The sequence below is a fragment of the Helianthus annuus genome, chromosome 8 (assembly GCF_002127325.2).
Source record: "Helianthus annuus cultivar XRQ/B chromosome 8, HanXRQr2.0-SUNRISE, whole genome shotgun sequence".
NCBI classification, from domain to species: domain Eukaryota; kingdom Viridiplantae; phylum Streptophyta; class Magnoliopsida; order Asterales; family Asteraceae; genus Helianthus; species Helianthus annuus.
In genome coordinates this window covers 121,719,978-121,747,514 of record NC_035440.2, presented here as the reverse complement: position 1 = coordinate 121,747,514, position 27,537 = coordinate 121,719,978, and the positions used below count along the sequence as shown (strand labels likewise).

General features: G+C 36.9%; 2 protein-coding genes across 2 annotated transcripts; both read right to left on the bottom strand.

Moving 5' to 3' along the window:
• Window positions 1-3,038: 3,038 nt before the first annotated feature.
• Window positions 3,039-7,465, bottom strand: LOC110873728 (proline transporter 2). The gene is made up of 8 exons (XM_035975798.1): window positions 6,328-7,465; window positions 6,015-6,239; window positions 5,832-5,926; window positions 5,556-5,742; window positions 5,342-5,469; window positions 4,693-4,908; window positions 3,383-3,613; window positions 3,039-3,305 (listed from the first exon to the last, which is right to left on the bottom strand). Exons 1-8 carry the CDS (start codon window positions 6,377-6,379, stop codon window positions 3,150-3,152), a joined length of 1,290 nt encoding a protein of 429 aa, XP_035831691.1. The 5' UTR covers window positions 6,380-7,465; the 3' UTR covers window positions 3,039-3,149.
• Window positions 7,466-8,134: 669 nt separating this feature from the next.
• Window positions 8,135-27,100, bottom strand: LOC110873727 (proline transporter 2). The gene is made up of 8 exons (XM_022122731.2): window positions 26,928-27,100; window positions 26,573-26,797; window positions 12,854-12,948; window positions 12,598-12,784; window positions 12,080-12,207; window positions 8,795-9,010; window positions 8,469-8,699; window positions 8,135-8,375 (listed from the first exon to the last, which is right to left on the bottom strand). The coding sequence occupies exons 1-8, from the start codon at window positions 27,040-27,042 to the stop codon at window positions 8,226-8,228; spliced, it is 1,347 nt and encodes a 448-aa protein (XP_021978423.1). The 5' UTR covers window positions 27,043-27,100; the 3' UTR covers window positions 8,135-8,225.
• Window positions 27,101-27,537: the final 437 nt, after the last annotated feature.

The window sequence follows — 27,537 nt, the reverse complement described above, 5'->3', positions numbered from 1 at the left end:
TCCATTAATCTAGACACAACTAAGATGTAAGCATTAGACATTCTGTATCAACACATGTGATCTGATTTAATTAATTAGGTTAGAGACAAAGGACATAATGTTTAACATTTTAAACTATTAAATATAAAACTTATCAATTAAAAGGCAAAGAAAATCGCCTGAAATTTGGTATAAAAATAATGGACAAAACTTACAATTTACTCCATCTTTTTTTATGAATGGCAAGTTGTTAATGCAATTTCTTACTACACATCTATTGCATAGTTGTATGGATTATTGTTGTAGATAGGAGTATAATACAGTCTTTGAAAATATTTGATTATGTTTCTCTATTTTTTAACAACAATTTGTTTAATTTAGATAGTTAAAAGAGTGGAATGAATTAAACTAATATAAAACAAACTCTTGATGAATAATAAGTTATTATTATTATACATATTAAAATAAACTTTTGATGAATAGTGAGAGTTCAGGATTCGGCGAGTTTAGACGGAAGTTTGGGTAGAATAGAACTAATTCGCTAGAATATTATTAAGAACGGAGTAGAAGCAGAAAGATTCGTCATTAGTCGAAACTTTCATTCATACCGAAAGAGTATACATCATTTACAAGCTAGTGAAAAAATCTGTGATCTCCAAAACTTAACAAATTCTAACACGTGAACCTATTTATAGCATGGTTGAAAAAGTCGTTAGGCGCTCCCTAGTCGGATTCGGGAGTACTCGGGAAGTACTCGGCTTAGGCGGAGACTACTCGGGGAGTAATTGGCCTGGGAGAACAGTACTCGTGCCTCGGCAGCCTACCTTGTAGCGAGTACTCGGGGAGTACCCGGAGCTTAGATGGGACTTTTACAGCCATGATTATAGTCATGACTCATCCGTGCGGATGAGTCTTGTCCGTGCAAATGAGCTTCATCCATGCGGATGAGTCTCATCCGTACGAACCACTCCTAAGCACCATATCTCATTTGTTCGAATCTAACTCTTATCTATACGATATTCAACCTACGCTCTATCTAGTATATTCACACAATTATAAACACACAAAATATGTACTAAAAAATAGTAAGTAGTGGTTTGATTTTTGTTTTGTTTTTTTTTTTTTTTTTTTGTATTTTGTGCATCGATTGAGTGTTCAATTCCTAAAGATATATTAAATATAAAAAATTGTCGTTCAATTATATTTTTTTTGAATAGCTATGTTACAAATAAGTTATATATAACTGATTTTCCTTTTGGTGACGAATCAAATTGATACCATATGAACAACTTAGTCGATATTCGTTTTTATGCCTTTCTTGATGTTCCTATGGGTTTCGTGATGAACCAATTCAATTCCAACCGAATAACATCAGTACCGGTAAAACCTTGTCGGTTGCTACCATTCATAACCGGTATAAGTTTAGTCGAAGCGGAAGTTGTATTCGCCCATGTATTCATTTTTGTCTCTTTTGATTGCTACATTGAGTACTCATATCGAATCGCACCGTGACCAACAGAAAACCCGCCGCGAAGCGCGGAAAATTAAGCGGATAAAATAAAAAAAATAAGTGGGTAAAATAAAAAAACAATATTAAAAGTAATGAAGTAAAATGGGTAGGAACTTGTCTAATTATGTATATTTAATGCACAAGCTACAAATAGTATTATCTAAATATTAGTCTCTCAGTAAAACAATATAACCATCTTTATATTTTGTTGCAACAACTTCCTTTTATCGTTTTTGCTGTTCACAATAACAGATTTATTGGTCGAGACGTCCAGTGATGTGTGTCGTACTTAATTTTTCGATCATATTTCATCCTACACGTCACGTGTTCGGGTGTGGATGTGATCATCCACCATCTTGATTGATATAGACAGCCATTCCTATACATGTTGTGGAGATTCTGATCGAGTTTTATCGATCACATATCTAAAAGCAACATTGTTTGTGCAGATAAGTTATATTACCTTTTGTTGAATATGACAAAATGTAGACAATAATTGAGCATGTTCTTTAAGCTTATAATTCTATCTATTTGTTTTTTATACAAGTTAGAATAATGGATGAAACCTAAAAGATAACTTAACTATTTCCTCTCAGAAATCAGTTTTAGCTATGAAATTATACGACGGCCAATATTTACTGCAAAGCTAGTGACGGATTTGTGAAGGGTTTAAGCCATGTCATAGAATATAATAAAACAAATGTTTTTTCGTAGGCGTTCCTAAAATAAAAACAAAAAGTTAAAGCCTACATTATCCCAACCGTTATTTACCAACTTTCTATTGCGAGTGTTTTTTACTATTCAACTTTTTATGCATTCTAATGCATACGGCACAACCATTTTATGCAACTTCCATGATTACTATTTATTTTATTCATAATAGTTTTTCTTCACATATCATCATCATTATTATTATATTAACTCAACTCCGCTTAAATAATAGTCGCTTTTAATTGGCTCAGTTTTTACTATTCATTTTTTTCCACATACTAATTTTAAAGTACATGCAATTTGATTTTCGAGATTTACTGTATACGTGTTATATTCGGATAGTTTGCGTGGTTTATCTAAATTATGTATATAGTGTCCCTATAGTTTATCTAAATTATGTATATAGTTACGGGTCTGTCGCAATAGATTGGTCCTCGATACTAGTGTGATTTTAAAATATATATACATATCTTTAAGTCAAGCAATTGTATAATTTGGTCAAACACAAACAAAATTGGACATTTATGTCAGACACATACCTATTTGGGTTTGAACATAGCCATGTTTGATCAAAGTTAATAAAAGATGGTCAATTCTCGTCTCAGATACAGTTACACTTGGGCAAACATAATAATAAAAACATGATCATATTTGGTTATACATAGTAATTGTTCAAACATATAGGAACTTGTACTACTTGTACTTGGTATGACCATATGGTTGGTCACCCGTATAGTCATTATTAATTAGTTAAACACAAATTAAAACTGGTGAATCATGGTAAAACATATCCATTTGTTAATGCAATGTTCTATAGATCATATAACTTGTCAATCAGTGAACAATGAATACAAAGTGATCGAATTAATAGAACACCATGAGAGGAGCTCGAATTGCGAATAACATCATATAAGAATAGTACAATGCATCTATATAAACAACACACTTCCTAGGACTGTCGTGTATCTGCGAATAAATGGTATTCGGAAATGTTGTTTACAATTAACCGGACAGCGGCTATGGTGGTTACAACCATCAACAGACTAAACAAAACAATAATGGCCCAATGCCAGACCTTCTCAGTTTTTGCTGCTTCTCTCTTCACCTGAATAAAAAAACACACATGTAACATATGTTATATTCTGATTTCTGGATCTTTAAAGTGCAACATTGTGTTCTAACCTTTATAAAGATCATACTGGGGAACACGAAGGTCAACGGTATAAGTAGAAAAGATCCTAATAAGTTGACAAAATCTCCCATAAAAGGAATTGCTGCTGCCACCAGTGTGTTGAGAGTGAATAGTAATGCTCGTAGGCAAAGTAGACGAAATATGTTTGCTCTAGAATGTATGCCTTTTTCAAGTATCAGGAACTTGGTATCTAGCGCCTCATGAACTGGTGCGATAAATGCCTGGAGTCCAAAAGGTCGTAACTTAAACATATATCGATCATTTAGACATGATGACTTGGTGATATGTATGTAAATAAAACTTATATAAACCATTAAATCGAAGCAAATCCTAGTTTGAGTTTCATGTGGTTTGGTTCTTGGTTTAACGCTTATGTTCACGATCTAAAACCGAGAACATGTAGTATACTTTTTTTAGTAAATTATCTCTATCATTTCAAAAAGTTTAATACAAGCTAATGATTTAAAAAATATACCAGTTAAAGGAAAAGCTGACATGTTCAAACCGCTCAAACGGACCTAACTAACCCTAAAAAAGTTCATCCAAGATTTGGCATACTTCTACTTGGACTAGTTAGATAAATGGAACATGACAGAAAATGACTATAAGCAATGGACAAAAATGTCTGAACGAGCCGGCTCATGTAGTTCCTAAATGCCTAATTGTCGACCCGATCCCATGAATTAGGACTTTGATTCCGTCACGCAAAATGTTTCCCCAATTCTAGCATCTTCGCATTCTTTCGTTTTTTAGTGTAAATCATTGATTGCCTTAATTTGCTATTTTATTTATGTCTTTAACTTCAGCAACCGACGCCATTCCAAAAGCTTGAATCTCACGCTCTCAACAAACCACTAAATTTTTTGCGTGTTAATCACGCTTTATTATTCGAAATTTTGGCAATGCCTACCAAATTTAGAATTATTAAGGGGACCTCATATAATGATTAAGTATTCAGATCTATGTCATTATCCTTAAATTTTCAAGCTTATCTTTTTTTTTTTTGCTTCAGCTCTCATGTGTTAAACCCGACCAGTTAGGTTTGCCGTGTTTCAAGACTGAGGTTAGCGCTTCGGACCAAAATTTTACCGAGAACACCCCTAGCTATCTTAAATCAACTCTTCTTCAAAATTTGAGGGTTTCATCAAAAAGTTTGGGAGACTAGTGGGTGAAAAAGAAAGAATACTATTACCCAAAACATTGCTCAAACTAAAGTCAGTTACATTTTATACAATAATCCTTGATTAAAGTATTGATCACCAAGTATATGAAAGGAAAAGCATTAATTAGATGAACTTACATGCTGAGAAATTATGGATTGTGTGAATACTACTGCGTTAATCAGGACCTTAGCCCATGTTGGTCCGGTTATGTTTTCAGGAAGATACTCAGAGACTGCTGAACCATACGACCAGTATCCGACTATGCTTACACCGTAATAAAAGGTCAGGCCTATAGTAAACTGTAGATGCAAAGCTTTCCTCATGTTTTCAACCGCTGGCGAACGTAGAGTTGACTACAATACATAGAGAACATCATTTATACTTTTATCAATTTTTAAATCATCCCACAAAATGTTTGTTGCATGTTATTCACTTCTCTTGCAAAATTGAAAAGTATTATAGTTTGCAAGTGTGAAAAAGTATATGCATGGCTGCTTTTTTTTATATTTTTAGATAACAAGCTTTAAAATAAATGTGTGGCCAGAATTCAGTTTATTGGTTTTTAAGTTGGGATTGATCCTACCCATGAGCAAGTAATCCTATTTTTATTTTAATTTTTTCATTGCAAGAGACAGCGACAAGGGTTTTTATCTCGCCCCAAAATCCTCGCCAATTAGGCGTTTTTAACAGTTTTGTAGGTTGCAAAGTCCAGTTTTGTATTGTAGAGTGACCAGATATGCTAAAAAATAGTAGTGGAAAATTCATTGATTTATAAGAAATCTGCACCTGTATCTCAGGTATAATGCCAGCGGAGTTACAAGCGACAATAGCTGATATTGCACAAAAAGCATTAAACATCTTGGAAGAATCGCTTCCTCTAACTTGGTAGTCTTTGACTCTGTTAGAATTCAGTCCTATAAAATGTAATAAGTATATCATTATCACCAAAGCCATGTTTATCAAAAGAGATGCTACCATTAAGTATACATGAACTACCTACCATCCTTGATTACAACTGCCAACAGAATCCCGATATAAGTGAAGGTAAGAATTGTTGAAACTATCAACCACTTCCCCATTGATGATATTGTTGGGACAAATATTGAAAATACAAAGTAGGCTACACCGGTGATGATGATAAAATATTGGAGTCTTAAAGAAGAGCCACCAAATTCTGCATTGATTTCCTGTTTTGAAAACATTAGATATATATATATATGTATATATTAGATCCTTACAATCAAACAAATCAATACAAAATAAATGTCTTTTGTACCTTTAATGCCTTTCCACCAAGAAGTATGAATCCCATATTTGTAATAAGTAGGATCAAGATTTGGGAAACCCAAGTAACATAAAACATTTCTTGTCCTGCACATGAAAGAAAAAACAGATTGTTATTAGACTGGCTCAGAATTTGGCATGAACTAATGTGTTTCGAATACGTAATAGAACTTACCAAAAAGAGAGCCCATAAGATCTCTAAATCTGATGAACCGCTGACCGTTTATAAAGTGAAAACCAGCCAGAAGCCAGCTAGAATAGGCAGCAAAGACTGCGACCACTATCAGGCTAATGATGCCCCAAGTCCAGCCTAGAGGCACCAACATCAGGTTTGAAAAGCTTAAGATATAGCCACAACTGTAGCCTGTTACTAGCAGCAACCCGACTTGCTTCCATGAATCTACACACTCAAATCAAAATTATTTGAATAATGTTACTACGAAATGAGAAGAAAAGAAGTTGTATTATGTTAGCTAGGTGTAACATACCACGGTCAATTGTATGAGCAGAAACTAGACCACCCTTGTGTTCTATTTCCATTTTCTAAGCCTCTATGTTGTGGTCTGGGTTCAATGGCTGATAGAAATATATTTTTTTGTACAAGTTTGGTGGTGTTGAATGTGACATTTATCATGTAGTGTATGGCTAGAAAAAATAGTCATGTACAAGTCAATAAGTGTTGTATCCGACCCCTCATACCCAGTGGCGAAGCTTGAGATTTCCGACTGAGGGGGCGGAAGTCACTGGACCTAAAAATTTCTACAAAACCGGGGGGGTCGAAAACGTATATACCCAAAAATTTCTATACGAAAACTACATACTCTCCACGACTAAGCGAAAAGTTCGGGGGGTCGTCCGCCCCTTAAAAGCTTCGCCCATGCTCATACCAACTAATAATATCCAGATTTTTCACAAGAAGCTCTCGAATTTGTTTTGGTTGTCCAAGGGAAAACTTCCCCAGTGGCCATCTGGCCCATCCATTATGGACTACTCCTAGTCAAGTGCACTTAACTCTGGAGTCCTCCTCTCATTAGCCAAGGTGTCCAAAACACGTTGATGGTATTTGAGGTGGGCATTTTTTATTAACCCAGGCACCCAACATCTCTCCTATCAACGGCGGATGTGATACAATCATCCCTTATGGACTCGTCGTCGATGAAGTTAGCCCCCACCATCTTGAGTAACGAAGTGGGACCACCTAAACTGTCCCAAACACCACCGGTGTTTTCATAACATTTGTAACAGGCGAGCCCTCATATCAACTTATATTGTGTGATTTGCCCTTAAGTAGCTCACATATTTGTTTTTGGTCACCCATCATGGAGTATTCTCACTCAGGCGCGCTTAACTATGAAGAGTTCTCCTCTCCTCTACAGTCAGTGTCTCCAAAATGCGTTAATGGTATTTGAGGTAGGGCTCATCTCCTGTGTCCACAACCGATGTAGAATTTGCATTGGGTGTTACAATGAGTTTTGAGACAAAGAATCAAGCTATGAGCCATGCATGTGCAACAAGGAAACCCCTTTTGCTTCCACCATGTGAAGTGTCAATATGAACTATAGCAACTTAGCATTGTTATTCTTATGCTTTTTCTTTTCTAATGCTTTACTTCAAATCATAAAGTAGTGTACAATGGTTAGTTTGATTATAGTGACAAAATGGGCGGGTTCTACAGGCAAGTTAGGTAACTAGTGTGTCAAATATTATTGAAAAAGCATATTATTTCGATAGTAATATATAATTTTTGATAAAATGTTATATGAAGCTATATGTATTAAAATGCACTTCGGGCAACATTCGACCCGTATGGCCTATTTTGACCCATTTTCTTTTCACCTAACCTTTTCTTTGTTTACGTTTTTGACCCTTAACATGAGTGTAAGGCCTTTAGAGTTTCATAATTTCAGATCTTGTCCCGTAAATATATTTTGAAAGGAAAGGAAATCACACTCAAAGATAAGCTGTAATGGACGTACGAGTTACAAAAGTTTCAAAAAAACTGAACTTTTGAACAGCAAAAGATTTCCAAATAGGATAAGCACACAAAAAAGAGGCCAATTATTGTATGGTTTTCTAGTGCCTAAAATAAAAATAATTCCAATATAATTGAAATCGAGTGGCCTCAAGTTAGACTCCAGCTTGTTGTCAAGAACACTCACTTTATCTTTGTTAAAGGTGATATAGATATTTGATTAACACTACAACTTTTTATTAGTATGCAGTAAGAATCTTTTGTTGCAACTTGCAATATTAATGTTACTATGTGGTATTAAATCTTTGGTACTGAATCTTCATACCATCAAAATTGGCTTTTGATCATAGGAAAATCATTAGTTTTTGCAGGAATAAAAGGAAAAAATGTTACGTTACAACATAATTGTCACATTTATGTATCTGCAAATAAATTGTATTGCCTAACGTTGCGTACAATCGATCTGATAGCAGATATTGTAGTCGCTATCGTGAGGAGAGAAAACAAGACGATAATACCCCCATGCCAGACCTTCTTCTCCAATCTTGTTGACTTGCCTTTCACCTTTTCAATGTAAAAAACAAAAAACAAAAAGAAGTTACATTAACCCTTCTCTTTCTAATGTTTGAACTATTTCTAAATATTCTGTGTAATAACCTGGATATAGATCATGCTCGGGAATACAAACGTTAAAGGGATGAGTGAAAATGATCCAAGCAAGTTCACAAAGTCCCCCATAAACGGGAACGCTGCTGTCACCAATGTATTGCCTGTAAAGACCGTTGCTCGCAGGAGCAGTAGGTTCTTTATGTTTTCTCTCGAATGTATGCTTTTGTCAAGCCTCAGAAACTTTGTGTCAAGAGTCTCATGAATCGGTGCAATAAACATCTAAGCAAGCAAAACAACTGTTATTAAATATTTTCCAACCTGAATATTTTTAATTGGCCGTCCACTAATAAGCGAAACAATAGAAGAAGGCGTACATGTTGGGATATTATAGATTGAACAAAGCTTATAGCGTTGATCATAATACTAGCCCATTTAGGGCCACTGAGCTCTTCAGGCAGATATGTTGAAACAGCTGAACCATAGGCCCAGTATCCAACAATACTCACACCATAGTAGAAGAAAAGTCCCACACTGTATTGTAGATACAAGGCTTTCTTCATGTTTGCGATAGCTGGTTTACGCAGCGTCGACTGCAATACAAATAATATTTATGGTGCATTTCAGATGGTATATTTGGATGGCATTTTAAAAGTAACTATGTGACATTGCATACTCACAATAATATCATCAACTATAAATTAATAAGGCTTTTGGCTATTGTGTTCCAATATATTCGATGCCTCAAATTGATCCACGCACTTTTAGGTGCAGACAGATTTTATAGCTCGCCGCTAAACCTTTCGCGAGTATCCTCTCCACAGCTATACGCGTGTAGTCATTTTGGCTTGTTATATTTTTTCGCACTTATATATTGGGACAAATTTTACACATTCATAAGGGCAGACAAAATCACATAATTATAGGCGAACAAAATTAATGTGTACATATGAAATCAAGTATTTGTTTTAGTGTTTTAAGAAATAGATAATTAGATGTCTAAGTGCTTACATTTGCTAATTATATGAATAAAACTTTTGATATAAGGACCAATTAGACATTTAGTGAAAGAGATGAGAGGTACACCTTATGAAATGAAAATAAAAGTCTCAAAACAGTTTAACAAAAGGATAACTTTGTAACTATATTTTCTCCTAAATAATAATAAGTTATACTTTATTATCAGATACATATTGGATGATGTCAGCAATAAAATAGCAGGTAGTGATGGTTGTGGTTAAATGTCAACTAAAGCAATAAAAAAAGGTCATCCAAGGACAAAAGTTAACTGTAGCCATGAATTACATATTGGTGTTTGATGATTTTTGTTTTTTTTCTGTATACATGTCTTGTATTGATTTTTTGTAGTGGTTTGCAACAGTTCTAGTATGAATTAGTGCAGTAATGCAGTAATGTAGTGTTGTCTACTAAACTTGTCTTAGTTCATTCGGCCGTGTGTGGTCTAAATGGGCTTTAGAAATGCTTGGGCTCGGGCATGTGTACCACTATTGTCAGGATCGGCTAAAGGGGGAGTGAAATAAAGCAAGCGTTTTGGGCCACCACTTTCATAGGGCCTTAAATTCTACAAAAAAAAAAAAAAAAAAAAAAAAAAAAAAAAAAACCAGATTATATGTAGGTGATCTTGGATTTAAGGTTATTGATATTAGGATTTATGATCTATAATTATGTATACACAGAGACAATATATGAATAATAGGAATTAAAACAAACTTTTTCTTTTATTTTTTATGAAAAGGGCCTCAATTAATTTTTCTATACGCTTTGGGCCTACAATATTTTGAGCCGGCTTTGACTATTGTTAAGCCCCATTTGTTCATTGATCTTCCAAAAATTTTATTAATTAATATAACTTTGCCAATCTACCGGCTCCTTGTTGGCCTTAATTGTGTGATCAAAGTTTGACTAGAAGTGCAAGGGTTGATTATGCACTAGTTTAAAGTTATTTAGACGGCGGTTACAAGGCGGTTATAAAGTTCGGGGGGTGATTATGTCATTTAAGAAGTTTGTAACCACCACTCAAGGAATCGATGTGTCTCTTGGAGACACACCTCTAGATCGACGGCCACAAGGAAGACAAGAAGAGACGTGACTTTTGGATCAAGAGACGCAACTCTTCAGAATCATTCTCAACCACATGTTTTAGAGACATGACTATTCGTGAAAGGACACGACTCTACACTCGCACCCATTGAAGTCTATAAATAGTTTAGTTTTAGTTTGTATTTTTGTAATCTGGAATCTTGTATCTTGCATCTTGTAACAATCAGGTTCTATTGTTCATTTACTTAATACGATTGTGTATTAGGGTTAATCCCTTTCTTCTTGTTCTTTGTTCGATTATTATTTTGTTCTTGATTGATGGGTCGAATTCATGGTCTCCTGGGATCTATATTGGTATCAGAGCCAAGGCTCAAAGAATCAAGATCATGGGTTCAATTCTTCAATCAAGGCAAGGGTTATGCGGTTCGGGAGAATCATCTGCGGGAAAAGGAAAATCGGTTGGTGCCGGTTTCGGTGATGAAAGGACGAGCGGTGGAAAGTGTGGCCGAGGCTGCAACAAAGGGAAGAATGTTGCGCAGGGGAAGCCATCCACGAGTTCGTGAAAATCACCCATTAAGAAATTTCCCAAGAAGTTGATCACGAAGTCGCATACAGTTAAAAAAAAATATTGGGTTCAGAGATTGCCCAAGAAAAAGATACAGAGAAAGAAGAGAGGATGCCATCACAAAGATCAATCGCAAGAGACGGTGTTCGTGTCGGAATTCCCTAAGGACTTGCAAGGTTGAAGATTGTTGATGGAATCATAGCGGGAACATAATGGTTTGCACAGTCATATGTAGACATGGATGAGGCCGCAAAGTTTTTTGGTGTAGTGTGTGACGCATGACACCAGGATTATAGTTTGCCCAAGAAGAAGCATGCAAAGTTCAAGAATCAAACTTGGATCAACAATTAGGGGGTGAATGTTGGCCTTAATTGTGTGATCAAAGTTTGACTAGAAGTGCAAGGGTTGATTATGCATTAGTTTAAAGTTATTTAGACGGCGGTTACAAGGCGGTTATAAAGTTCGGGGGGTGATTATGTCATTTAAGAAGTTTGTAACCACCACTCAAGGAATCGATGTGTCTCTTGGAGACACACCTCTAGATCGACGGCCACAAGGAAGACAAGAAGAGACGTGACTTTTGGATCAAGAGACGCAACTCTTCAGAATCATTCTCAACCACATGTTTTAGAGACGTGACTATTCGTGAAAGGACACGACTCTACACTCGCACCCAGTGAAGTCTATAAATAGTTTAGTTTTAGTTTGTATTTTTATAATCTGGAATCTTGTATCTTGCATCTTGTAACAATCAGGTTCTATTGTTCATTTACTTAATACGATTGTGTATTAGGGTTAATCCCTCTCTTCTTGTTCTTTGTTCGATTATTATTTTGTTCTTGATTGATGGGTCGAATTCATGGTCTCCTGGGATCTATACTCCTTACCAGAAAAGAAAAAAGTTGCCTTATTTAAACATTAACGTACAAGTGATTTTGTGATTGCAAGTAACAATAATCAAAGTATGGATTTCAAAATGCATATCTGGACACCCCTTTATGATTCCATGCAATAATCACCATTTAAGGGTGTTTACCTGTAGTTCTGGTAGTATGCCACTCGTGTTGCAAACAATAATCGCAGATATCGCACCAAAACCATTCATCACTTTGGAAAAATTGTTGCTTCCGATAATGTCATAGTTTCGATCTTTGTTTGATCTTCCTTTAAGAGAAGATCAAATAACAATCCAGTCAAACATTAAGCATTAATATGATAAAATGTACACTTGAAACATAAAAAGTGGACCGTTGTATTCACAAGTTGCATACTCCTAAACACTAGCTAGGACTTCATTTACACATCCTGAATCTTATAGTAGCTTAAGGAAGGAATGGGTCTCACTTCAAGAGGAAAAAAAAACAAATGATCAAAGGTAGAACTGTTAAAATGGTGGGTTAGGCAAAGGGTTCGAGTTAAACATGTGTGGTTTTTTTTTTCGAGTCAGGTTGGGTTGAAGAAACCTTTTAAAGTCTTTAGGATTACAACACTTTGTAAACTTGTTTAGAATTTAAATTAATTAGACTCCTTATATAACAAAAAGATATCACTTACCATCTCGAAATACTACCACAAGAAGAATTGTTATATAAGTGAAGGTTAGAACCATAGAGATTCCCAACCACCTTCTCATTGATGACAATGTAGGAACCAAAAGTGCAAACACAAAGTACGATACACCCGTTATCACTACGAAATATTGGAGTCTCAAAGGCGAATCGCTGAATTGTGAATCGATTTCCTGCAACCAGTTATAACTACTGTTATGTTTGACCCATCATTGATTCAAATTAGTAAAATTGAGTCATACCTTAAGGGCTTTCCCTCCAAGAAGTAAGAACCCCATGTTCCCAAGAATAAGGATTGAAAACTGAAGAACCCATGTTACATAATACATTTTCCGCCCTATACAAGGTGAAAACATAATATTAACAAATGTATATAAAGGTAGCGGGTTCAAGTAGATGTGGCAATTTCGACCATTTGACTTATACATGGGATAATATGGGTTGCATCTTTGTCTCTAACTGGTCAAAGAAACCTTTTTCACTAGAAAGGGAACGTGTTAGGTTTATTTTTTTTATATCGACGTTCTCCAAAAGTTAATGCGCCTATACTTGAACCAAGTACACATAGCATGGGGGTTAAAAAAAGGCCCAATTTAGAAAATGCATAATTTTGCTACATTAACAGCTATGAGCCCTTAAGTAATGGATGGAAATGTTTCAATTGGCTAGATTATTTGATAAGCCATATGTGGTTTGACCCTACCCTATGGTCCCAATTTTGATCATCAAGAGCTCTGATTTTTTATTCCAGTTTTTCCCCAAATTTAGCAATGTTTAACTATTATCTTTTAACTATAAAAATATGTAAATCATTGACTGCATCAATGACCCTTTTATTTACTTCCTTGATTTCGTTAAGCTCGTAATTGTATTCATTCAATGATATATTAATATTCCCCTGCAAAGAGAATTCTATTCATTTAGGGGCTCGTTTTACTTTGAATGCTTGTTAGTAATCCTCACAACAAATGATAAAATGTTTAATGAAATTGTCCAAATGGAGAAAGATGTGAGGTTAAAGAACTATAGTGTGTGATGAATGACCTCACTGTTTGGTTCGAAATAACCACCACGATACTTTAAGAAATGTGTGCCTTTAGCGAAAGTGGTCGCAATGACCATGTAAATGTATCATGGGTGACTACGATGCCATATAACGTCAACCAAACAATGGAGGCATTCATGGTGATAGGAGCTACTGACCTCCTCTAAACTGAAGATTCAACACAAAGACTTTTCAAAAGTCAAGGTGGATGGACAGTTGCATTGAAGGAATGTTGGTCGTCGGAATGATTGTTACAATGGCTGACAACCCTTTATTGTTGTATGAGATCAGCAAGTATAATGTGCAAGATTGATAATAATACATGTTAAAGGTGTAAGGTTGATTGATGATTTGTATATTAAATGGTTGTACATGATTGTCACGGCCCCCGACCCGGTTTGACCCGTTTCAGGAGCCGCGGGACAGGAATCCCGTGGTATTTAATTTAGGCGACAGCGGAAGTCTTTTTAAAATAGGATCTTTTAATAATTTAAACTGCTCGTTTCATAACTTAGGGATAAATTCCCGAAATTTACAATAATGTGATTTCTCAAGGAAATCTTTATTTTCAAAACATGTTCATTTATTTATTTACATTGAGCCACTTTTCTAAGCTGGGAGTGCTCCACGGCACTTTTCTTTGCTCATACCAGATCACCTGAAACATGTTTGAAAAAGGTTTTGTCAGCGGGGAAATACTGAGTGAATCATTCAGTTTACTGAAAACGACACATTTGTTATAATCTACAGTATTAAGGGGAATTACAATGTTTCTGATATCAAACCAACTACCCACAATATTTGTCACTCGACCATCCATTGGCTAGCCCATTTGTCCAATGGTGTCTGTGACTGTGGTCAGATCACCCCTTGGCCACCCGTTTGTCCAAGTGTGACGGGAAATAAGTAATGTATACAAAACCCCACATACCGGCTGTAACTTGGTGATTACATAGACTTAATCACTGTAACTATAACTTTAAAATAACTTGGAGTTCTGTAAAACAGTTGATAAAAAGAGAATGACTCACATTGCAGATTTACGAGCAGAGTATAAGCTTTACTGATTAGCCATCTAACCTAATTTAAATAACAATGCACACACAAACGGGATTAGTAACTAATTCAGCAGTTACGTCAATTCACGAGATTAAACCCTCACAACTATTATCAAGTGCGATACTTAACAATTCAATGGATTCACAACGAATGACAGAGCATAGTCTGAATTCGAACAGCACTCAAACATTCAAGTTGAAATCACAATGAATAACAAAGTACAAGCTCAATTTGAGCAGCACTCGGACAATCGTTGGATAGTTATAATCGATCGGACGTTGAATCGTAATAGCGATCGAGTTATTACCCTGATTGCGGCAGCACCTCGTGATTGTGTGTGTGTTGTACTGTAACTATGATAATTCGACGTACACAGAAGGTATAAACGTCGTTTCAACTCCTCTGTGCAAGTCCCAAGGTCGGCTATTTATAGTAATTTTTGGGACTCCCTTACGGACCGTATGCCTGATCCCTTACGGTCTGTAAGCTAAGCAGTCTAATTCATAGGCTGCCTAGACTCGGGACTAGCCTTGGTGACTCAAGAATTTAACCAATCAGGACTGTGCAACGTTTTAATTTAGATAATTATCAGCTAGGGTTTGCCCCCCCTCGAGTTTTAGGGGTCCTGATCCTAATTCCGATTGTCCTGAAAATTTTAGGGCTAGTGCAGAATTAATTGGGTGTCTCAATTAGGGTTTTCTTATTGACTAATTATCGTCCTAATTATTGATTTTAGTGACAGTTGTTACATCCTCCCCACCTTAAGAAAAATCTCGTCCTCGAGATTTACTGAAATAGATGAGGGTACTTTCGCTTCATCTCTGATTCCAATTCCCAAGTATACTCTGGTCCTCTCTTGGATTCCCATTTGACTTTTACTAGCACTGGTCGTTTGTGTTTGAGAAACTTGATTTTCCGGTCTTCTATTTGTAAGGGTTTCTCTACGAATTTCAGCTTTTCATTTACCTCTATATCTTGAAGAGGTACTACCAGGGATTCGTCTGATAAATATTTCTTGAGATTGGATACATGAAACACATCATGTACTCCCGCTAATTCTTCTGGTAGTTGTAAACGATAAGCTACTGGTCCTATTCTTTGGATCACTGGGAATGGTCCAACATATCTGGGACTCAGTTTTCCTTTCTTACCAAATCGTACTACTCCTTTCCAAGGAGATACTTTTAATAGTACTTTGTCTCCGACTTGGAATTCTAACGGCTTGCGGCGATTGTCTGCATAGCTCTTCTGACGATCTCTAGCAGTCTTCAGTCTTTCCTTGATTTGCGATATCTTGTCAGTAGTTTCTTGCACAATCTCTGGACCTGATAACTGACTTTCCCCTATCTTTGCCCAACAAACGGGAGTTCTGCACTTGCGTCCATACAGTGCTTCGAATGGAGCAGCTTCGATGCTCGAATGATAACTATTATTATAGGAGAATTCAATTAATGGTAAATGGTTATCCCAATTACCACCAAAGTCAATTACACATGCTCGGAGCATGTCTTCCATTTTTTGTATCGTCCTTTCACTTTGTCCGTCCGTTTGAGGATGATATGCAGTACTTAAATTGAGTCGAGTTCCCATTGCTTCTTGGAAACTTGTCCAGAAACGGGAAGTAAAACGACTATCTCTATCCGATACAATGGAGAGTGGGACTCCATGTAAGGATACTACTTCATCTACATACAACTTGGCTAACCTTTCCATGCTAAAGGTTTCCTTCATTGGTAGAAAATGAGCTGATTTGGTTAATCGATCCACAATTACCCAAATAGCATCATTACCTTTTCTGGTTTTGGGTAACTTAGTAACAAAATCCATTGTTATGAGTTCCCATTTCCATACAGTCATTTCTAACTGTTGTAGTAGTCCTGAAGGTTTCTGATGTTCGGCTTTAACTTGTGAACAGGTTAGACACTTAGATACGTATTCGGCTATATCCTTTTTCATTCTTATCCACCAAAAATTATTTCTTAAATCTTGGTACATCTTATTATTTCCTGGATGTACAGTATACCTAGATTTATGAGATTCTTCTAAAATCTTATTTCTTAATTCTCCTTGTTTTGGTACCTAAATTCGTTTCTTGTGGAATCTCCAAATTCCATCTTTTCCTTGTTCTAATTCCTTTAGGTAACCTTTCATTCCTTTGGCATCGTCCTTGATTGCCGTTCCCTGAACTTCCTTTATTTGTTCCATTAAATCTAATTGTAGATTTAACCTAAGAGCACGGACTCGCTTTTGCTTTTCATGATATTTACGACTTAAGGCGTCTGCGACTACGTTCGCTTTTCCTTCGTGATATTGAATATCACAGTCGTAATCACTTAGGATTTCCATCCACCTTCTTTGCCTCGTGTTTAACTCTTTTTGCCCAAATATATACCTTAAACTCTTATGGTCCGTATAGATAGTAAACTTACTTCCATACAGATAATGTCTCCAAATTTTAAGGGCGAAAATTATGGCTCCTAACTCTAGGTCATGAGTTGTATAATTTTCTTCGTGTTTTTTCAATTGCCTAGAGGCATACGCAATTACCTTTTTGTGTTGCATCAACACACATCCATATCCTAATTTTGAAGCATCACAGTATACTTCAAAATCCTCGGTTCCTTCGGGTAAAGCTAAAATTGGAGCATTTGTCAATTTGTGCTTTAGAATCCTAAAAGCTTCCTCTTGTCTAGATCCCCATTCAAACTTAACGGCTTTACAGGTTAGCTTAGTTAAAGGTACAGCTATCTTAGAAAAATCTTTAATAAATCGTCTATAATATCCAGCTAATCCTAGAAAACTTCTAACTTCCATAGCCGTTCGTGGAGCTTTCCAATTTGTGATTGCTTCTATTTTAGCAGGATCTACGTGAATTCCTTCGTGATTCACCATATGACCTAAAAATTGCACTTCTTGTAGCCAGAATTCACACTTCGAGAATTTGGCATAAAGCTTTTCCTTTCTTAACAAAGTTAAGAGTGCATGCAAGTGCTCACAATGTTCCTTCTGACTTTTGGAATAAATAAGTATATCGTCAATGAAAACGATCACAAATTTATCCAAGTATGGTTTACAGATCCTATTCATCATGTCCATAAATGCGGCTGGAGCATTTGTTAATCCAAAGGGCATGACTGTAAACTCATAATGACCATACCTAGTTCTGAAAGCAGTTTTAGGTATGTCCTCCTCTTGCACTTTCAGCTGGTGATATCCTGATCTTAAGTCTATCTTAGAGAAATACCTAGCTCCTTGCAATTGATCAAAAAGATCATCAATCCTAGGTAATGGGTATCGGTTCTTAATTGTGACTTTATTTAATTCCCTATAATCGATACACATTCTCATTGATCCATCTTTCTTTTTCACAAACAACACTGGTGCACCCCAAGGGGATGAACTAGGTTGTATGGATCCTTTGCTTAGTAATTCATCTAATTGCTTTTTCAATTCTAGCATTTCAGTAGGTGCTAATCGATAAGGTGTCTTAGCTATTGGTGTAGTACCTGGAATTAAATGAATTCTAAACTCTACTTCTCTATCAGGTGGTAAACCAGGTAATTCTTCTGGAAAAACATCTGGGTATTCTGAAACTATAGGAATGTCCTGGAGTTCCTTACTTTTAGTGTTAATGATTACAGAAATCATATACACCATTTCTTGTTTCCTTGAATAACTAGCCAATTTCATTACTGAAATGAATTTCAGTGGCTTTCGAGGTCTATCTCCTCTAATTAGAATTACTTCTCCTGTAGGGGTACGGATTTCTACGGAATTCTTATCACACAGGATTCGAGCATGGTTGGTGACTAACCAATCCATTCCTAATACTACATCAAATCCGGCTAATTTCATAGGTAACAGGTTTGCAAAAAACTTATGACCTAATAATTCTATCTTTCCTTCTTGCAAAACCTTGTCTATGTTGACAGAATTTCCATCTGTCGTTTCAACAGTAAAGATCTGCCTAATGGTAGTTAGAGGTAAGTTAAGAGCTTGGCAGAATGCAGTATTAATGAAACTTTGGTTTGCACCAGAATCAAATAATACTTTTACATAGACGTTATGCACTAAGAACGTACCCGCTATCACGTCTGGAATGAGTTCGGCTTCTTGAGTGGTCAGCTGGAATGCTCGTGCATTTTTCTTAGTAGTTCCTTCGGTCGTTTTAGCTCTACTGTCTGTTGGTTTAGCTAACTTAGGACATTCAGATTGGAAGTGTCCCGTTTCTCTGCAGTTATAACAAATTCTTGTTTTCCTTCTACAGTCTTCTTCACGATGTCCTCTTGCCTTGCAAAAGTTGCAAATTACATTGCATTGTCTATAGTGTTTCTTCTTGCAATTTCTGCAGAAAGGAGGAGATGAGGATTGCCCTGTTCCCCTCTTTTTGAACTTATTATTACTATTACCCACGCGAAATCCTTGGGTAATCTTCTGAGCCAATTCCTTCTTGCGATCTTCCTCTCTGGTGCGGACTAGTTCATCGGTTAAGGTATTAGCTAATTCCACAGCATCGTCAATCGTGTGTGGTCTTGCAGCTTTAACGATGTTACGGATTTCTCCGATTAATCCCCAAATATAACGGGAAATGAGTACCGGTTCTGGCGAAGCCAGGGAAGGTACCACTCTCGCATATTCGAAGAATGTCGAAGTATATCCTCGACAGTCTACACCTATCATACGATGACTCAGGAACTTGTTTGCCATTTGTTCCTTCTCGTATTCGGGACAGAATTTTCTTTCGACAAGACTCTTAAATTCTTCCCAATTCATCGCATAGGCCACCCTTCTTCCTTTTGCTTGTAGCACCGTGTTCCACTATTCTAACGCCCCTTCTTTGAACAAGTTTGATGCATACATCACTTGATCTTCCTCAGCACATTTACTTATTGCAATTACTGCTTCGGTTTTCTCTAACCAACGCAGTGTTGCAGTTGCCCCTTCATTACCTGCAAATTCTGCGGGTTTACAGGCAAGAAATTCTTTGTAAGTGCAACCAGGCGTTGCAGCTTTCATTTTCTTAGGAAGTGGGGCCTGTTACGGATCATGATCGTCATGATTGCCGCCTCCATTTATGTTGTTACTGCCGTTATCTTCCGGAGTACGTTTACTAGGAGTTAATTGTGGTTCGGCAGGTTTTTGAACAGCAGCCACAATTTCTGGAATAGCATTGGCTATCCCTTGAGCAATAAAGTGCTCAATATCTTGTCTAGTTATATATTGATCTTCCTGATTTTGCTCAGACTGATTTACTTCATTAACTGGTTCACTATTAGCGTTTTCCATCTGCTAATTAGTATTAATAGGAATTATTAGTGTCTAATTATTGATAACAAAATCACAGATAAATACACAGATCATTATAACATGCAAGCATAGCCAAAATTGTCGATGCCTCGACTTCTGTTTTGTTTTATATATTATACCTGCTTCAATACACACTTTTTATCTTACATTGTTTTATTGCCCATTTTACAAAGTCTGTTTTACTATATTAGTTATAATACAAACAAAATTCTCCAAACCCCTCCTATCTTTTGGTTTACTGGCAGTTTTAGTAACGACGCTCCCTCTTGTCGTACTTCCAAGAGATCTGTTCTCCCATTTCCCGAATCCTATTCCCGGTGCCTATCAGTTCTTCACCAAACTGACGTAGTTCAGCTAAATTTTCGTAGCTCATTGGCGGATTAGGGATAGGTTCTAGATCAAACTGTGGGAGAAAACTATAGGGACTATTAACTATATTTTGGAATTGCCAGTCATTGGTCCACCATTCCTCCATTTGGCCTAATGGTCAGGTGTGAACTAGTGGGTCTGGAATAGCTGGTCCTAGGTTTATTGGGAATTGGGCTGTAGCAGGATAAGAGAAGAGATTATCGTTGATAGGCTCTAGAACATCACAGTTATCCAGTAGGCGGTCTATTTCGTCCTGGAATGTGATTTCCTCAGGCTGTTTAGAGCTTTCTCCGATCTCTATTCCCTTTTGCTTTAGGTCTATCCCTATTTCTGCTGGCTTGGAACTTTCTCCGGTTTCTATTTCTTTTCCCTTGCTCACACTCACAGGATTTTCTATTTTAGGGAGTCTCCTAGGTTTCCTTCGGCGCACCTTTCGCCACCCTACATATCTTCTCCTCTTTTTAGGTTTTGCTTTTTCCAGCGGTGGAGCTTGGATTTCTAGCGGTTCCTCTATGTCAGCAATGTAACCAGTGAAGTTGTGGGAGACTTCAATTGGCACAGGATAGAGGTTGAGGTTCTGAAATGCTTCCGACATCTCATTCATGCTGTACGGCATATATGCAAAATGCACAAAATGCTAAGTTAAAACTTTGGAACAAAGCTTAACAAATAAATATTTTTATTGCACACCAATTTGTACAACATAACAGCAAACAGAACACACTCAGATCTATTTATTTATTTACTGGGAAGTACTTATTTCTATATTTAGAGTTTAAAGATTTGCATTTTCTGCTACAGTAGCGAGCATATACAGATTTGCCCATTTTTCATCTAAGTTATTTTCCCCTGGTGGATTACTGCTAATTTCCTGAATTTCCGGGTTAAACCTCACTCTCTTGGTTTGGGGTTTCTTTTTCTCTTGACCCTTCCTAATAATCAAATTTCTTTTCTCCGGTGTAAGTGGGTTTTCATAATTTGCCTTACGGACAAAGATTCCTTCTTCTAAATTGGTGGGAGATTTGGAAGAAGAGGTTCCCGGTTCTTTGGGTGTACTATCTAATTTGCGGTAGATAGCAGAAATCTTTTGTTTACCCATACTGTAATTTTAACAATTAGTCAGTTAATGCACATATATTCACAGAATGATTATTTAAAATTTTCCTAAATACTTTAAATTAAAATAGTGGGCTTAATCAGTAAGCTTAAAACAGTGGCTCTGATACCACCTTTTCCTGTCACGGCCCCCGACCCGGTTTGACCCGTTTCAGGAGCCGCGGGACAGGAATCCCGTGGTATTTAATTTAGGCGACAGCGGAAGTCTTTTTAAAACAGGATCTTTTAATAATTTAAACTGCTCGTTTCATAACTTAGGGATAAATTCCCGAAATTTACAATAATGTGATTTCTCAAGGAAATCTTTATTTTCAAAACATGTTCATTTATTTATTTACATTGAGCCACTTTTCTAAGCTGGGAGTGCTCCACGGCACTTTTCTTTGCTCATACCAGATCACCTGAAATATGTTTGAAAAAGGTTTTGTCAGCGGGGAAATACTGAGTGAATCATTCAGTTTACTGAAAACGACACATTTGTTATAATCTACAGTATTAAGGGGAATTACAATATTTCTGATATCAAACCAACTACCCACAGTATTTGCCACTCGACCATCCATTGGCTAGCCCATTTGTCCAATGGTGTCTGTGACTGTGGTCAGATCACCCCTTGGCCACCCGTTTGTCCAAGTGTGACGGGAAATAAGTAATGTATACAAAACCCCACATACCGGCTGTAACTTGGTGATTACATAGACTTAATCACTGTAACTATAACTTTAAAATAACTTGGAGTTTTGTAAAACAGTTGATAAAAAGAGAATGACTCACATTGCAGATTTACGAGCAGAGTATAAGCTTTACTGATTAGCCTTTTAACCTAATTTAAATAACAATGCACACACAAACGGGATTAGTAACTAATTCAGCAGTTACGTCAATTCACGAGATTAAACCCTCACAACTATTATCAAGTGCGATACTTAACAATTCAATGGATTCACAACGAATGACAGAGCATAGTCCGAATTCGAACAGCACTCAAACATTCAAGTTGAAATCACAACGAATAACAAAGTACAAGCTCAATTTGAGCAGCACTCGGACAATCGTTGGATAGTTATAATCGATCGGACGTTGAATCGTAATAGCGATCGAGTTATTACCCTGATTGCGGCAGCACCTCGTGATTGTGTGTGTGTGTTGTACTGTAACTATGATAATTCGACGTACACAGAAGGTATAAACGTCGTTTCAACTCCTCTGTGCAAGTCCCAAGGTCGGCTATTTATAGTAATTTTTGGGACTCCCTTACGGACCGTATGCCTGATCCCTTACGGTCCGTAAGCTAAGCAGTCTAATTCATAGGCTGCCTAGACTCGGGACTAGCCTTGGTGACTCAAGAATTTAACCAATCAGGACTGTGCAACGTTTTAATTTAGATAATTATCAGCTAGGGTATGCCCCCCTCGAGTTTTAGGGGTCCTGATCCTAATTCCGATTGTCCTGAAAATTTTAGGGCTAGTGCAGAATTAATTGGGTGTCTCAATTAGGGTTTTCTTATTGACTAATTATCGTCCTAATTATTGATTTTAGTGACAGTTGTTACAATGATTGATGATTCTTTAAAGGATAATGTTGATGTTTGACTAGAATCATTTGATGATAAAATGAAAGATGATTGATGATTTTTATGTTCATAATAAAGAGTATAACGATTGGTTTGAATGCATGTAATGAATTCATGATGTTTTGATAAAACAGTGATATCTAAGTTCTTAATGCATCCCTTCATAATGTGTGAAAAGGTGTTCTTGTATGCTCTTAGTGAGGTTATGTCTAGATCCATGAGGAAGTGTCTAATCGATTTTGTACATGATTTTGTGGAGTAATAATGATAGTTGGTTATTAGAATCATGAGACATAAAAAGATCCTCTGAAATATGAATAAACATGATGTTAGGATTAGTTAGGATTGTTGAATAAATCTGAGGATTTGATTGTTGGAACATGAAAATATGGAGATTGATTGATGTAAAGATTATTTTTGTCTTATCTGATTTAATCATGAAAGTTGTAACCAAAAAGCTGTTTGTAATAAGTGACGCCGCACACTAGCTGAACATACAACCTGGATTGCATGATGTACAACGTAGCACAGCAGGTCCGCACACTGAATGTGCCACGTGTACCGCACAATTGGCAAAATACAACCCATGATGCATATCGTATAGCAGCACAGTGCCAGGCCGCACACTATAGTGAGCGTACACTTCTGTCGTACAACAAGATAATGCTCATGTACCACTTGACTAAGCATCACCGCAAACACTTGTAGTCGCACACTCTCATACAAACTGTGAAGCATAAAGTACAACCCAATCTACATGACCGCACACTGCCTAAGAACCGCACACTAGGCAGTGGGCCGCACACCCTCTTTTGGGCCAATAAGTCATTGGGCCGCACACTTGATTAATGGACTGATATCTTAACTAGACCGCACACACGTATATGGATAATATAATAGGTGGACCGCACACTTATAACCTAGCCGCACACTCCATTGGGCTCATAACCTGTTGGGCCGAACAACTAGAATATATATATATATACATAGTGGACTGATGTATTACTATTTGTATGATTGGGTTTGTGTTATGTGATACCTTGTATGCTAATTGTTAATATAACTACGTGAACTACTTGCATAACGAAACCTGACCAACATTGGTAACCATAATAGGACGTGGTTGACCAACTGTTAAAACAAATAAACTATTTGCCGAGTAAACCAAGGTGAGTTCACACACTTTACTAAAAATGTATGCGTTCCCGGTGGCTGGGAAACAGAACAAACAACACTTTCCCAGGTTTGGGATTGCTTACTATTCCTGGTTTGGAATACGGTTAATTACTATTTATATTAAATGCAACAAGTGTACTAAATGAAACTCCATCACGAAGTCCCTACTTTCTATACCGATTAGTCGTCGGGGCCTGGCTGGCAAACGGGTTATTAGTTGATAGCGCTATTTAGGTTTCACCAACCTCACACCGTGCCTGGAGAGGATCGGTGGTGAAATAATAGACCTTGGCAACCGTCAATGATGATAGACATTGACAAACGGGGCAACAACGAAACAACAGGTAGCACAGTGTTTGGTATTACTCAGTTTAGTAACTTATATATGGGGTAGCTCCCCATAGCATGATATAAATAAGTAACTTAACACAAACACAAGTTTTATGGATTAAAACTGGACAACTCGTGAACTCGCCAGCTTTATGTTGATACCCTACTGCATGCTTTGTAGGTACTTAGTGATAGCAGGAGCTTGCAGCTTGGGAGTGTAGTAGTCGCGTTAACCCGTGTTGGGTCTTTTTATAATAATTATGAACTTTAAACTTTTGTTTGAACTACTTAATTTATGCTTTCGCTATTATCTTTAAACGTTGTTTTAAACTTAAACTTTGGACGCAGACATTAATAGTCACTAATCGTATTGGTGGTGATGAAAACTATTTTATTATTATGTTGTTCAATATGATTGGTGGCTTGATCCTGGTCAGTCATACGCCTCACGGAAGTACTCCGCATGTGGAAATTGAGGGTGTGACATCACGCCATGCCATGAAACCCGCAGACACCACCCAAGGGTGCACCATAGGCAGACCAGCCACCCGTCATGTATCAAACTATGCGCTCATGGACAAAAATACAAAGGAGTGTGCAAAGTTCAAAGTGCACCACATTTCACCCATAATCCATGCCGCGCGCGCACATTTGAGAGGAAGGGTACGCCGCACCCTTTAGGGTCCCACTAGTTTTTGCCCAAGTTCAAAATACGAGGACGCCACCTAGTCATGCCCCTTCCAGACCCACGTGCCATTTGCACTTCCGTCTTAGCCACGCGCCTAAGGAGCTCACGCCATGCCATGAAATCCGCATATGCCACCCAAGGGTGCACCATAGGCAGACCATGCCACCTGCCAGGCAGTGTGGGAAGTTTAGAGTGCACGGCATTTCACCTATAGCCCATGCTACGCACACACATGTGAGAGGAAGGGTGCGGTCCCACTAGTTTTTGCCCTAAGTAGACAATATACAAGGAGTGATCATCCTTATAAACCACTACAAGTTTTGTCATCCCACCTATGTGGGATAAGTTGACAAAGCTTAATCCATTTTTATCATTTTTATTTGTTCCAAACATACAACTTCAAGATTCGATATCTCATTCATTTTAGCTTCATTTTAGACATAGTTTGGTTTAGGCATGAGCAAATGGTATAAAATACCGATCCCATCCCGATCCCGATACCGATAATCCCGATCCCGACATGTTTGGGTATCGGAAACAGTATCCACATTTTGGTTTTTTCGGTATCGGTACGGTACGGTATCGGTAAAATACCGACTTTTACCCTCAAAATACCGATACTGTACCGATACCGTACCGAACCGACATGTTTCGGTATCGGTATCGGTATCAAGTATTCATGAAATTTCGGGATCGGGATTATCGATATCGGGACGGGATCGGTATTTGCTCATCCCTAGTTTGGTTTGTTATAAAGCTTTCACAACGTAGAACACAAATCCATAAATAATTATTTATACACCATATATATAAATATTATTATTAATGTCCAAAATATTTAGGAAAAACTCATTTTCACTAAAATTTCAAACATTTATTACTTCATTAATTTCTTAATTGTCAATTATTAATTTTGAGAGTTGAAAATGTCAAATTAGAAATTCACACTAAGAACGAGCTTCATATAGTGATTTATATATTCAATAATATACTACGTTTCCTCTGTAAAGACTATCCTTTTGTTTGTATTCCGCTCTACATCATTTTCAATCAACACAACCAAACCGTTTTATTCAAAGATTAGTATTGCAAAAATATTCTTTTTATAATCACATTCAATGCATTTCTTTATATCTAAAAAGTAGACAAAAACTTGTTTGTGTTCCCCGACCTCACTCAGTTCAACCCGTACTAATTACTAAATGTACCTATTTTGACATGTTCCCAGACCCATGTATCTTGCCACCTCTAAATCTTCAAATAACTTCGCACATTGACCCGAAAAGAGAAAAACTAACCGAAAAGATGTCCCATAAGATCTCTGTATCTAATGAATCGTTTTCCATCGACAAAATGGAACTCAGCTAATAGCCAGTTAGCATAGAAAGTAATCAGCCCCACAAGTATCAAGCTAGTGACACCCCAGATCCATCCTAGAGGCACCAACATCAGGTTTGAAAAGCTTAATATGTATCCACAGTTGAAACTTGTTATAAGCAGTAAACCAAGTTGACCAAACGAGTCTGCAATAAGACAAGTACATGATTAGTTATTCATAGTGGCGGACCTACACCGCGGTTTTGTGGGCTTGCGGGTTCATTAATAAAAACAGTATAACAAAAAGAATGAAGTCTATGGCTAAGTGAACCTAACCATGGCCGATGGTGTGGGCCGATTCTAGATCTTTTTCTGGACCAGCACCGCGGTTTTGTGGGCTTGCGGGTTCAACTTGTAGTGATCCACCGGTGATGTTATCTTGTTTATCCATTGTTATTAACAAAACTCAAGATTTAATTTCTAAAGCATCTGAACTGTTATTGTTGGTATTTGTAGAAAGGCTTTCTACGAAGTGGCTTGTACGTGTACGAGAATGAAATAGGATATTCTAAGGTTGATTTTCAAGTTTGGCAGGCTAATTATTATTCTATTATTAATATGATATGGTTTCCATTATTAACGACTAAATGGCTAGATGATTTGACCGGCAATGTTTAGTTAATCAAGATATTGTAGACTTAGGCCATGTGTAGTCATAAAACCTTTTTGGGGGCGTTATGCGACATGTGGCATGCCACGTCACCCCGGGGCTTTATGGGGCGTTATGCAATTTGAGGCCGTAGTCATAAAGCCCCTGTGTAATCATTACTCATTTTTTAATTTTTATTTTTTTAATTCATTTGTAACTTTTTTAAAAATAAAATTCATTTCATTAAATAAAAAAAAGTACAATAAAATAAAAAAACATTAAACTAGAAAAAAAAAC

Bases quoted from the DNA above. Each gene is read 5' to 3' on its own strand.
- LOC110873728 (XM_035975798.1), bottom strand. From the start codon at position 6,379: ATGGAAATAGAACACAAGGGTGGTCTAGTTTCTGCTCATACAATTGAC. The intron at 5,927-6,014 runs GTAAGTTCTATT...TTTCATGTGCAG, and splicing joins TCTTATGGGCTCTCTTTTTG to GACAAGAAATGTTTTATGTT. The intron at 3,614-4,692 runs GTAAGTTCATCT...TTTGGACTCCAG, and splicing joins AATCCATAATTTCTCAGCAT to GCATTTATCGCACCAGTTCA.
- LOC110873727 (XM_022122731.2), bottom strand. From the start codon at position 27,042: ATGGATAAACAAGATAACATCACCGGTGGATCACTACAAGTTGAACCC. The intron at 9,011-12,079 runs GTAAACACCCTT...TTTGTATTGCAG, and splicing joins GCATACTACCAGAACTACAG to TCGACGCTGCGTAAACCAGC. The intron at 8,700-8,794 runs GTACGCCTTCTT...TTGCTTGCTTAG, and splicing joins AATCTATAATATCCCAACAT to ATGTTTATTGCACCGATTCA.